At 36.6% G+C, this 14,229-nt stretch overlaps 1 protein-coding gene across 9 annotated transcripts in view; it reads left to right on the top strand.

The window, feature by feature from the left end:
* The window catches only part of git1 (G protein-coupled receptor kinase interacting ArfGAP 1), a 235,784-nt gene that overhangs the window by 215,137 nt on the left and 6,418 nt on the right, over nt 1–14,229 (top strand). For 4 of the 9 annotated variants that reach the window (XM_073053392.1, XM_073053390.1, XM_073053389.1 and 1 more), the window contains 5 exons: nt 2,254–2,472; nt 3,574–3,684; nt 9,193–9,269; nt 11,430–11,603; nt 13,994–14,057. In XM_073053392.1, the coding sequence (XP_072909493.1) occupies nt 2,254–2,472; nt 3,574–3,684; nt 9,193–9,269; nt 11,430–11,603; nt 13,994–14,057 (645 nt within the window). The remainder of the gene's footprint in view (nt 1–2,253; nt 2,473–3,573; nt 3,685–9,192; nt 9,270–11,429; nt 11,604–13,993; nt 14,058–14,229) is intronic. The other 5 variants (XM_073053393.1, XM_073053391.1, XM_073053396.1 and 2 more) reach the window with 4 other exon arrangements.

The raw sequence follows: 14,229 nt of genomic DNA, 5'->3' as shown, positions 1-14,229 counted from the left end.
GTTTACTACAAAGAATATCACCAGGTATGCAAATGCCAGGTGGTATACTTAGTCTTAAAGGACGGTCCTGTACTTCCTGTAAGGCAGTAAACCAAACAGCATTAATAGGCAGTTAATGTCCATTAAGTAATGGGCAGTTGCTTGTATTTTGGATAGGGATGTTGGTAGTTTACAGTGTGCTGGAAGAAACAGTAATGCTAAATGGAAGCTGCCAGCTCACTGGATCTTTAAGTATGTGCCAAACGAAGTCTTTTTATTTTAATGCTATTGCCCATACTATTTCCACTATATTGTGAAGAGTTTAAAAGTGAGCAGTTTGATGCATATACCAGTATTTTGGTCATCAGTTTATTTACCATATCTTCCACTTGAAAATAATTAACTGATAATTCCAGTTATTAACTGTCTTTGAAATACTTTTTTAAATATGACTTTTGTTTATAAGCTTGTATATTTGCCAGGAATTTTGTTGATAATTTTTAATTTTAGTTTCAAGATTTATTGCAATATTTGTATAGTATTCATTTACATTCTGAAATAACTTGTATTTTTTGTTTTGTTTTAATAGTAATTATATAATGGGGCAGACTTTACAGTTCTAACCATGTTTACTTGCAAATAAAGTGAGGGCTTTGTCAATTGGATAGTGACAAGTTGTAAGGAAAGCCAGTATGGCACTTTAGCAGCAAAAATCTGTTGGGATAACGTTGGTTGTGAGACCAAGAAGAGAACGAGTCCACAAAGATTTTGTTTTTTAAAAAAAATCCCTCTGCTATCCAGTTAAACCACAAATGAGTGTTTCAGAAATGCATAAAACTCTTTGACTTTTAATCTTTAAAAATTCTAAAAGGTAGGTAAATAATCTGAAACAATTTTAAATATCATTTAAGAACTCTTAATTTAAAAGCTTTAATTCAACTTCACAACACTTGCTTCTGTCCCTCACATCCATTTCCCTCCAATTGTCGAACTACACTTCATTCTCTCTAAGCACTGGGGAACTTCTGCCATAAGGGCTTGTAAAGACAAAGCTCAGTTAGCAAATCAGTGAATTGCATCGTTTGGATTTCTGCACTAATGTTTGTGCAGATATCCTAAAGAATTTAAATAGCTACTTTTGCTGACATTTTCATGCAAAATCCGAGCTGAGTGGCTAAACAGAAGTTTCTGGCAAAGAAGTAGATTGCTGTGGTACATGGACTTTCAGATATTCTTCATAATTAATGTTAATTCTGAAGAATTGGGTCACATAACCTTCAGCTTTAACAAAAATTACAGAAGACAAGAAATCTTGTACTGATTTGTACCAGTTTGCCCTTCTTTCTATTAGGCCATCCATCTTATTCAACATCCTTATTTCCATCACCACGAACATGTTCACTGATTTGAATATTTTCATTACTGAAGAGTCAGCAGAAAATGAGCAACTTGCAAATAAACAGGCACCATGAACATTTAACCAGAGTGTGACTCCTGTAACTTTATAAATAGATTTGAATATTGAGTCTATCAGATTTCAGTTCTGAGAATCTATTCCTCTCTTGTCCACACTGCCTTGCCATTTTATATTTGGTTTGTACATCCAAAATAATCATGGTAGAATAGAATAGAAATTGATTTCTTAAAAAGGTACATGAATGAGATGAAAAGGAAGGGCGTAAAATGCACTGCACAAGAGTTGAGGACAATGTGAAATTTATAAGTTAACAGTTGTGCACCAGTGATCAGTGCCTGTGTATTGTATTTTTGCTCAGTGACATCTCTCAATGCTATTTTGAAATCAACAAATGTTAAAAGTTGGCACTAATGACCAGTTTTATTTAATTTTTGTTTGCAGAGGTTGACTATCCTGATCAAATTGCCAGTGAGAGAAACAGTGCTCATATTTCCATGAGAATATGAACTGACACTTTTGCTTTGCCCAATGCCTCAAATATTTTAAGCATCCCTAGCCTGTGTGGCTATTGGACTGGAAAAATGGTTATGAAATAGAATTTTGTACACAACCACACAAATAGTTAATAAGCTCTGATTTCTACCTGTGAAAATCCAACTCTGAAATATAAAATAACATATAGTGATCATGGCAAAAGTACTGAATCTTACTCCTCTACATTTTTCTATACTACACATCACTGTCAAATTTTTAATAAAAATGTTTAAATTGTGCAATTAATGATTGAAGGCGGGGCCTTAATAGATATTAAATTACTATTTTTTAAGATGTTGTGGATCTCTTTCATTACATGTCAGATTAACAAACTGCAGACAGAGAATGCACAAATGAAGCAACAAACTCCTAGTCTGCATCCATCATCAGCTGCCAGTGACCGCCAGGAGCTTGCCCCTCACACAAGTACAAATAGACGCGATCGGCAAGCTGTTTCCATGTATGAAACCAGATCTGGGCAGAAATCTTTTGGACAAACTACCGATGATATTGTCACAAGACTTCAGCCTTTGGACTGCAGTGTGAGTTAATGCTTGCAAAATAGATTTAATTTCACACTTAAAGCATATTGACCTTTACTAACTCATCAGTGCTTAATCATTACCAACAAAGCTAAGAAATCTCTTTAGTTTATGGTAAAAACAGGAAGGCAGCTACTCCCTTGCCCTTTAAATCAATTTAACTACAATATTTAAATGTCTCAACTAAAGGACATTAACTGATAAAATTAAATTATTACTTCTGGTTGAGTTTAGCTACGTTTTCAAATTTAAAATGGCCTAATGCAAGGTTGACTCATTAAGATAAACAAATGTAATAAGATTTTAGCTAATCCTTGAATTGACTTTTTTCTGATTCACCTAGGTGAATAATAAATGTAAATTTGAGAAAGGGGCTTTATCCTGTTGCTTAACATAGGAATCTATACTGTTTCTATGCCATTTGGGAACTGGAATGAAATCCAATGGCATCCAACAGTAATGTGAATGTTGGTCATTGGCAGTTCTGGTCCAGTCAGTGAGTGTGGAGAACAAAATTTGCGCTAAATCAGCTGGATACTGTAAGCACACAAATATTTGCAGTGGGTGATGAGGTGGGTGGCAGGAAAAGTGTACAGTTGCATTATCTGTAGAAAAAGGATTGTTTGAATCCTGGTATTACGAATATAAACTATGCACTTAAGGTTCAGGGTGTGTACTAACACTTACTGTGTCAATTCATTTTTTTGGGTGGGAGAAACTGATTTTTTTGCTGGTGATGCACAAAGCCTTCAAGAAAATTGAGGCCAGAGAACATTTAAATCATAGAGTGAATACTGTTTTGAGACCTTCAGTAAGGGATATTGCATTGATTCATTTTAAGGCTTTGCATTAATGTTGCTTCATTTGTGCTATGATGTTCTATTAATTCATTATGCATGTTGCATTAACAGAATTCACAATCTGCCAGTAGATCTTACGTGAGATAACTTTGTTTGACACTGTCAGCATGAAATTGTTTAACCAATATGTTTCTACAAACCTGCAAATTGTCTGTAGCAAGTTATATGCATGGTTTATTTTTGAAAGTTCATTAATGTCTATGTGCATGCCATTGTTTACACTGTCCCTTCCATGTTACAGATTCGCAGGGGTGTCTCCGTGACCTCTGTACCCTTTCCCTTCTCTGCACAGCATTCCTGTTCACAGGACTGCGGCAGATCCGTGGTTAAGTACCATCTCAGTTGGGCTCAAGTAAGAAGGGACAGAAAGGATTCCAGCAAGTGCCCTGGGCTCATGTATCCATGCCTTTTGCATGGATTTGTTCCTTCTGCTATATAACCTTGGCTTCTATTTTCCTTTCAAAAATGGGAGGCTCTTTTTTTGGAATGCCTATGTCAAAAAAAATCCGATCGTGTAATTCGTTAAAAATTTACAAAAAAGTATAATTCCACATTCCAATCAAGTTTATTGCAAGGTATGCTTCTATTTATTATTTATCAAGGTTCAGCACAAAATAGGCCCTTCTGCCAGCAACCCCGGTATAACGCTAGCCTAATCACAGGCCAATTTAGAACAGAGGTTCCCAACCTGGGGTCCACAGACCCCTTGCTTAATGGTGCAGGTCCATGACATAAAAAAAGGTTGGGAACCCCTGATTTAGAATGACCAATTAACCTACCAAACAGTAGGCCTTTAGGTCAGTTTGACTTGTATTAGCTTCTTTACCAAGGACCCTATGGAAATTCACCATTTGCAGTCCTCTAGTGTAAATGCAATCTAATGTGTTACAGATATACATATCTTGTCAAGTTGAAAGCATAATTTGTAACATTACAGTTGCAATGTTGAAAGACAATAATCCAATAATGGTAGAGTTAAAAATCAAGCTTGGTCACTTAAGTGAACACAGAGAAACTTTACATGTTGCATTTCCCAGTAAAATTTGGTGCTGAAAATGATCTCCCGAACGCTCCATTGTATATGGTATGCAGGGCCACATATAAAAGGAATCAAATGGATGTGTTTCTGTTCCCAAAAGCTGTTCCCCCCAATTCTAGCCAATTTCATAAATTCATATTTTGCCCTCTATCTTGACTAATTTATGACAAAGAACCCAATGATATTATGTTGTCTTCCACATATGTTGTCCAAGAGGCTTGATTTAGATTTAGAGGGCAACAGCATACAAACTTTAGTTCAACTGACTTTTCAAGACAGATTGACTAATTTTGATTGTTAGACTATTAAAAGAAAAAGAGCAAAATTGAGTAATGAAATTGTAGAACTTTTGAGGGGAAGATAGACTGAAGAGCTGAATAGATGTGCCTACAAATTACATATCCCTCTGGTTTGAGAAGATAACAGGTAACACTAAACTGATCAGGTATGAAGGTGTAATGTTTATGCATAAGGCTCACTACTGTCTTTAAGTGAAGGAAATCTGCTTTTGTTTCCTATCTAATCAGTATGTCTCTGGGGCCCTAGCAATATACTTGACTCTTCACTGCTCTCTGAAATAGCCAACTCATGTTATACCAGCTATGAAAACAACAAAGTGAACGACCTGCTCTATGCACACTCAGCCATGTCAGACTAAGAAAACAATTTTCATTGTGTCTTACCCACAGTCTCACCAGAATTGGATAAGCTGCTCCAAGCAACAGCTAGATGTAGGTACAATCCTATAAATGCAACTTTGGAGCAAATCCCGTTTCATCAAGCAGCCTTCCTGACTGTCTTGACTCATGAGGGAAAGTGTCATAATTGCGTGCAGTCAGGAGGGTATTGCCCAGTGAGACATCAGCATTGACTTCTCTCAATTTCAATTGGCCCATCAGTGAGCTGTTCTCACAACCTTTGGACTCACTTTCAAGCACTCTGCAGCTCATTTTTTTGATATTTGTTGCTTATTTATTTATTTTTCTTTTCTCGTTTTGTATTTGCAGTCTGTTGTTTTTGCATGTTGGTTGTTGTCTATCTTATTGGGGGTCATCTTTCATTGATTCTGTTGTGTTTCTTGTGTTTACTGCGAATGCCTGCAAGAAAATGAATCTCAGGGTAACACATATGTACTTTCATAATCAATTTACTTTTGAGCTTTGATTTCAGACTGCAGTAAGATAATGGTAACATATACTTACCATTAAGTATATTTCCTGCTGATTGGCAGCCTCTGTCTCTTTAACGAATACACCTCTATCATTGCACTTTAAACTGAGGGTAGCTCAACTACAGAAAGTACTTGTCTGTTGACCGCCCCTCCTCCCCAACCTTTCTACCAGGAACAAGACATAAGTCAGAAGTGTGATGAAATAGATCTCACTTTCATTACTCAAGAAGCTAGATACCATCTGGGACTATACAACCCGATTAAACTGGTCTGTCACATCCAATCCTACCCTCCTTCTGAATCCTATATAACTGCGGTATGTACCATCTGCACTGCAGGAACTTCCTAAGGCTTCTTTGACCACACCACTGATGCCTGTCTCTACAGAAATGAGCTCAGAAGGATTGTAATCATAGTATCAGATATAGAGAAACACACCACCACACTATCCTTTCCTACATTATTGTAAAGGCAAATCTAATAACTTCCTAACTAGTATCACAGGGAATGCAGTAGTTGAGAAGGTGGCTTACCGTGCTCTTAAGGGCTTTAGAGATGGTCAGGAATTGATAGCTACATCCTGAATAAATTGAAGCCATCAGTTTGCATCTTACATTACTTTATAACATGAAAATAATAGAATACAGAACCTGCTTGAGAATTTTTATGAATAACTTTCAGAGCCAAATATGAAAGTTAAATTTTTTAAATATCCTTTTGCATATTCCGTGTGTGAATTTTTTCTTTAGCTTCAGTTTCAAAAGTGAATTTGGTGGTCTCGTGTAAGAGTGATCGCGTGAAGATGAAATGAGAATTAGTTGCAACTGTGATGGAAAAAGGCTACGCAATGAAGCATGGGTAAAGAATATACCAAATTGAAATGGGTGTGCAGCTTTCATTTTTAAGGCATTCCAAAAGATGAGCCCCTGTAATCGGGCTATAGCTACCAATGCTTCCTATGTAACTACTGCTTCCCTTTCTACAGTTTTAACATCCTAACTTTCTTAAGTAGTACGAGGGCTTTCAATGGCTATCATTTGTCGAGCATGTTTATTTGCCATTCAAGTATTCACTTTCTTGGGTTACCCGGATGATCATCCCTGTATGCCTATATTAGCTCTCTGAATGCTTCTTTTCTTCCCTGGTAAACTATTGAGACACAGGTTTTGTAAATTTAAATAAAATTAGGGGAAAAATTGTACTGTTTTAATGGCAAATATGGAAGTTATTAACCAGTGCATTATAAAACTTGCACATCTGTTTTTTATGGTCTTAATATACAAAATAGCCTTTGTGCGGCTAGTGATTAATGGTAATTCTGCAAGGAAATCAACAGTAGTCCAAAATATTGAGTGGAAAATATTCAAAAATTCCATTGCACTTATTCACAAAAAAAAACAATGTATTTTGATTCAAAAATGCTTTATTCTATGAGTGGAGATCAATTAAATTTAATCTAAATTTAACAATTTAAATTTAATTTAAATATAATCCTCAATTGTTAACTGATTTTAGCAGCCGTTACTGGCAATCATTTCCTCAGCTGCATGGATCCAACTTTAGATTTACAAAATCTGAGTCAAAATATTAGTAGACTTTCTAAAAAGAGATTGCAGAAATGTTTGTGTCCTCAAAGTTAACCCTCTGAGAACTTTTTACAGGTTGAAATAAACAATTTTGTTTTAAATTAGTGTTTCATTGTAAATTCCACTAAAACAAAATGCAGCAGAATCTATGACCGTAAAGTCTTAACATTTTTACTAATTTTGTTAAACTGTAAGACAGAAGTTACTGTAGTCCTCAAAGGGTTAAATTAGGCATTTTTTTTTTGTAGTGGGAACTATTTTTTCTAATAAGAACATTGCCATCAAAGCTTCTGATATTGATTATGTAAAATTAAAGAACAATCCTTATAGTTTATAAAGCTGCATGAAGATGGTGTAGTGCAGATGATTCCAAGATCTTGCTGTTCAAGATAATTATAGTTAATCCTTGCTAGGTAATCTTGAATCAGAACTTTACTTTCTTTAACTGGAGAAGTTCCTTGTCCTTTATTAAGTCTTGCCATATGGAATTTAGAAAGGACGATTATAAAGATGGGATCTATTCAGTTTCTTGCATTTATTTATATCAAACCTGACAGCATTTCAAAAGAGAAGGTACTAATTTGTATGCCAGTATATTTAGGGCACTAGATATATTCACAGATGCAAATTATTACTTTAATGAGTCATACGATTTAAATGTAGTAATCTGAAATAATATGCAACAAATTTACAATTATTCCAAGAACTTTTGAATCGTTGTAGGCAAGTTGCATTAAATATAATTAGGTTACTTTGAAGTATCTCTCAGAACCATTTAATTAAGCAATTTTAATTCAAGCTTTCAGACCATTGATGGGCTAGGCTCACTATTAATGTGGACTTTTAAACCAACAGCTTGGGAAGAGAAATCCAAGATTAATACCATGGGAACAGTATCTGACAGTATCCAATGTCAATAAGATTTTGGGAAATGTACTTTATGGATTTTTAAAATATTTTTATGTAACAATTGCAACAGTTCATTATAAAACTGCAGTGGTGAGGATATTAAAAAATAGTACAGTTGAAAATTTTACTCTAGCATGCCAGGTTATGGTACCTTAATGTGAAGTGCTTTTCCTTCAATTTGTTTGGAAAATTCAAAGATGAGGAAAAGGGAAATTTTCAAACCTCTATACCATCTGATATATGCAGTATCAAAAAGATGCCTTTGAAACAGGAAAACAGTGATATATTGGAACCATCTGCCATTATGTAAGTATTTTTTTAAAGAAAGCTTCAGAAGAATGCATGTGTTTTGTCTTTTTCTATTAAAACCATAACTGCTAATCCTTTGGGTGTAAAGGAAAATAATAAATATTAGAAAATATTCTTAAAATGTAAATCATAAGAAGATCTGACTTTAAACATTGAGATCCAGAACATTAGAAAGGCTAGAGTTGTGCCTTTTAGAAAATTGCTGAACTGTTAATCCTGGGGCTTCACAAATATTCTAGGATATTTTTGCTAGGTGAGAACCATTGTAATGCAAACAACCTTTGAGTTTTATATTAAGGACTTTTGTGAAATCAAATTTAGTACAGATTTTCACAACAGAATTTGCTAAACGCTGTCAATTCTACACCTTTGTGAAATCTAATATTGGTAAAACAGCTGCCAGATTTGTTCCTCACAAATAACAATTTTAATCCCATTTGTAAAAATCATATTGAAAATTATCTCATTTGAAATTGTTAATTAATAACTAATAAGTGGTAAAAGAATCTGCAAAAGTTCAGTGCCCCAACTGCCACCCAGTTCACTTATCAGTTTTGTGTTCAAGGCTTAAGTGGTGTGTGTTACTAATTAGACTAAATAACATTTTGATGCTTAATACTTATAGCCATAACACGCTATGGGTAAATACAAATTTCAGTTGCTGAACATTTTTTTTTTGCATTATAATAACTGGAGCTTCTCTCTTTTGTGTGGATTTGAGATTCTCTTCCTACTAGTCTGCTTGCATTGTTCTTATAATTACTAATGAACAGTTAGTCTGATTGTGCTATCTGTGTACCTTACAGCAGTATTGTGCTTATGTTTTGTCTTTGTTTTCCCTCTTAGGTGTCCAAACTAGACAAACGTGGCAGCGGAACAGACAGTGATTATGACAATACCCAGGCCATTGAACTGCCACCAGGGTGAGAAGAGTTTGATGTTGATTATGACACTGTTGCATGAACATGTTTAGTGGTACTCACCAGAGGAACCTTTCTGCAAGATGTTATTCTCTAGCTTTTTCAATATTGTTTCCATTCCACCCACAAGCTATTTCTGCAAATACTGTTATTTGCATAATTGCAAGCATGCCATTATACTTTCTGTATAATAGGAATGTGTAGTTAGTCTTTCTAATAAGACATTAAAGTGGATGATGCATGCAATAAGTTTTAGGTCAGTTATTTACAATGGAACATCACGAAGAATACAAAGAAGGCCACCAGTACTGAGGTTTGGAGCCCAATTCTCCATTACGATGTCCATTGTGGAAGGATGACCAGATGCTCGGTTTCTGTAAGGTTGCTAGAGCTGCAAATAAATGCAAGAAATTCTGCAGATGCTTGATATCCAAAGCAACGTACACAAAATGCATTTCTGAACTAATCAAAAGGAGATAATTTTGATTAATATTTCCAAAGAATTGCAATTTTTAAGCAAATATGAAGGCAACTGACACTATATAAATAAGAGAAATTCTGCAGATGCTGGAAATCCAAAGCAACAAATAAAATGCTGGAGGAACTCAGCAGATCAGGAGGCAACCATGGAAATAAATAAGCAAGATTGGAAAGGAAGGGGGAAGGCACCAGAATTAAAAGGTGGGAGGATTGGTTGGGGAAGGATGATAGCTAGGTGATAGGTGAAGCCAGGTGGGTAGGAAATGTAAAAGAAATCTGATAGGAGAGGAGAGGAGAGAGAAAGGAAAGGAGGAAGGAACCTAGGAGGAGATGATAGGCAGGTGAAAAAGAGGTAGGAAGCTAGAGTGGGGAATAAAAGAAGAGTGGAAGGGAGGAAATTCAACCGGAGGGCAAAATCGATATTCATGCTATCAGGTTGGAGGAATACAAGGTTTTGCTCTTCCACCCTGATGGTGGCCTAATCATGGCACAAGAGAAACCAGTGGACTAACATGTCAGAACGGGAATGGAAATCTGAATTAATACTTGGCCACCATCCGCTTTTAGCAGATGGAGCGTTGGTGTTCAAAGAAGTCCTATTTATGACGGGTCTCACCAATGTAGAAGAGGCCGCATCAGGAGTACCAGAATCAATAGATGACCCTAGCAGGTTCATGGGTGAAGTGTTGCCTCATCGGGAAGGACTGTTTGGGGCCCTGAATGGAGGTTAGGGAGGAGGTGAATGGGCAGGTGTGGCACTTGGTATACATTTTGTTTTTAGGAGATGGAGATTGCCAGTCAATTTTAACTTTGCAGTTTTCTGCACTCTTTCTGAAGGTTGTGCCTCATGCAAAAGTTTTATTCAAAACTAGAAGGATACGTGACTGCACTCATCGTTAGTGCACAAGCCCAGTCACATAGAGCTGGAATAGATTACATTGTAATTGCATGAGTATACATTGATTCACACAAGAATCTGAAACTGGCATTTTTACCAAGATTACCCGATAACTTTCTCAAATAGCATGAGTACACCAAGGATTGGAGCTTTTCCGTCTCAGGCCATCATAGTTGCTGAAGGAGCCTACTAGAAAAGACAACATCCCCCTGGTGATGTGACCAGCAAGTTCAGCAACCTGCCAGTCATCAACACATCTAGGCTAGGATTCTTTATATTTCTTGTATGTTGACATCACTGCCTCTAAACTAATCATACACTCGTGTTGCAAGCTTCATTCATCAGTTCCATTACGCTATTACTGCTGCTTTGATACTGACCTGCAAGGTCCCATGGTAAACAACTTTCAGAGTGGTAAGTAATTATTTTCTGGAAATTGTAGCATCTTCCAGTTTGTGACTGGTGAAGGGAGGTGCAAAATTAATCACTCCACAGCTTTAAAGATTTCTGAAAGTTGAAATGAGGTATTAGGAGTATTGTCATTGTAGGCACAACCTGTTACATAGTATACATTTAACATTTTGAGTTTTGAGTGATCCAGTGCCACTTGTAGTGTGATCTGAATCCTGAGTCTTTTTAAGCTTTGTAACATACTGATGCAGTTGGTTTCTATATGCACCTGACAATGTACTAAGAACTTACTGTAGGTACTATTTTAGCTGATGGGTTATTAAACTCAATTTATGTTGGCTTTTTTTCTCTTTTCTTTCCCCCCTCTCCTTAAGTATTGCTGATGGGAAGATGGGAAGGGATGATGACCTCCATCTAGAGTTTGATGAGCATGAGGGTGAACTCGATCCAAGCCTTCCCAGTACAGAGGATGTAATCCTTAAAACAGAGCAGGTCACCAAAAACATCCAGGAGCTGCTTCGAGCAGCACAAGAGTGTAAGCATGAAAGGTTCGTATGGGAACTGCTTAGTTAAGCATTAATGATGTAGGTTAGCAGTTACAAAAAATATGTTAAAATATTGTTTGGTTGTACTGGCTATTCGACGGTAGAGCGTTCCTATGAAACCATTTGTAAGCCGAAATGTTGTAAATCGAAGAAGCAATTACCATTAATTTATATGGGAAAAAATTTGAAGGGTTCCCAGACCCAAAAAATAACCTACCAAATAACACACAAAACCTAAAATAACACTAACATATAGTAAAAGCAGGAATGATATGATAAATACACACCCTATATAAAGTAGAAATATTGTATGTACGGTGTAGTTTCACTTATCAAACTCAGGAAAACAGTGAGCCAAAATTGATTTGAAGAAAAAAAATCGGCACGTACATGCATGTGCACGTACACACCTACGCACGTACACTCATGCGCAAACAACTGCCCGCACAAGGCTTCACGGTCATGGTAGTCTTTCTCGGGGTAAGCATGCGTATAAAGCGGGCGTCTTTTTCCCGTAAAAGCAAAAATCCTCTTTGGTTAGCGAAAACAGGTATTAATGTTGGTCTTTCGTAACAGCGAGTTGTTGTAAAGCGAACATTCGAAAAACGGGGGCTGAATACTTTTACAAGCACTGTATGTGCAACTTGTATCAGTTTCATAATGCAAACAACTGCCTTCTGCACAGTTCTCAGCAATCTGTTGCTTTTTCAGTTCCCTTGAATTATTTTATCTTAATTCCTTTGTTCCCCACCATTAATTGTCTCAAAGTCTCTCCAACTGTCTCAAAGACGCTCGACTGGTCTTATTGTGATCAAGCCTGATAGAAATCATAGTGTTTTCTCAGACTGGTTGAATAAACTGTTGTCATTATTTCTCTCCTGTTCCTTGTAAAACTTTATCCTAACAGGTTGAGGGGGGACTTGATAGTGGTATTTAAAATTATGAGGGGGATAGATAGAGTTGACATGGATAGGCTTTTTCCATTGAGAGTAGGGGAGATTCAAAGAAGAGACATGAGTTGAGAGTTAAGGGGCAAAAGTTTAGGGGTAACACAAGGGGGAACTTCTTTACTCAGAGAGTGGTAGCTGTATGGAATGAGCTTCCAGTAGAAGTGGTAGAGGCAGGTTCAATTTTGTCATATTTTTTTTTAAATTGGATAGGTATATGGACAGGAAAGGAATGGAGGGTTATGGGCTGAGTGGAGGTAGGTGAGACTAGGGGAGAGTAAGCATTCGGCACGGACTAGAAGGGCCAAGATGGCCTGTTTCTGTGCTGTAATTGTTATGTGGTTAACGGTTGCTAAAAATCAACAGAAACCACAAGATTAATTTCCACATGAATTGGTTACATCCATCTTCACTATTCTAACTACCCTCCCAGACATTAAATTAGCCAAAACATTCTAATTTAATGTTGCCAAACTAAAGCAATCCTATTTGCTGTCTTTACCACTGACACGAGTCTACCATTGATTCTAACAAGCTTGTTCTGGTTAAGCTGCTTATAAAACAGGAAATAATGGCAATACTCAACAGGACAGGCAACAGAAACTGTGGTGAGAATAACTGAGTTAAATTCATCAGATTTATGAAAGTTTAGAAATCGAAGATGTTTGAAGTTGCAAAGGGGGAAGATGGAGAAAGCAAAGAGAATGCCTGGGAGACAGTGATACAAATATTAGTAGTGCCAGCTGTGTGAGGTTTGTAAGCTTAACCGATGTCTCTTGAGGAAATGCAAGATGGAGCTGAGAGCAAAGTAAAGAAGTAATGGAAATGTGAAATTCATGGCATGACAGCTGTCGATCTGAAATGAAAGAATATGGAGTGTGTGGAAATCAGTAGGTTAGGTAATATCTGTGGAGAGAAAGGTTCATTATAGATTTCTGACCTTTCATGAGAACCATCTGTTCATTGTCAGATGAATTTTTGATCCTTAAACTTGGGCTTTGTTGGAAAAGTGTAAGAAGACAAATTGCTGAAAATGCTTGGTAAGTCATGGAGTTAATCATGAGCTTCTTGATTAAAAAAAATTGATTTGAAAATGTTAGCAACACACAAAATGCTAGAGGAACTCAGCAGGCCAGGCAGTATCTATGGAAAAAAGCACAGTCGATGTTTTGGGCCGAAACCCTTTGGCAGGACTGGCCTTTGAAAATGTTAACTGTTTTTCTCTCTCCTCAGATACACTCTACGTGCTAAATATTTGCAGTATCATTTGCTTCTTCAATTGACTTTTGTTTCCTTTAATCCGGGTCCCCTCCAGGTTTGCACTTACCCTTTTGCTAAATGTATATTTTGTCTTCCAAGGCCTCACTTTGAGACCCCCGTAGCTGTGCATAAGAACAAACATGGGTCAGTGAATGAATCTTAATCCTTTGTGTATTTCATTGACAGTTTTGTGCCATGTTCTGAAAAGATTCACTCTGCTGTTACTGAAATGGCTTCTCTTTTTCCAAAGGTAGGTCTTGAAAGTAATTTTGTCTATACCATTGTCAGAAGGTAATGATATTCTTTTGGAGGGGTAGAAATGAGATGAAAAGTCAGTTTACCTGTTTCTTTGGTAGTACTAAGGGCTAAAGCTACTCTTCAAATGCAGATATGAACATGCACAGGTTGACGTGACTCACATT

The sequence above is a fragment of the Hemitrygon akajei genome, chromosome 8, assembly GCF_048418815.1.
Source record: "Hemitrygon akajei chromosome 8, sHemAka1.3, whole genome shotgun sequence".
Classification (NCBI taxonomy): Eukaryota; Metazoa; Chordata; class Chondrichthyes; order Myliobatiformes; family Dasyatidae; genus Hemitrygon; species Hemitrygon akajei.
Note: the sequence above shows the minus strand (reverse complement) of the source record. Positions and strands in the feature narration are given on the sequence as shown.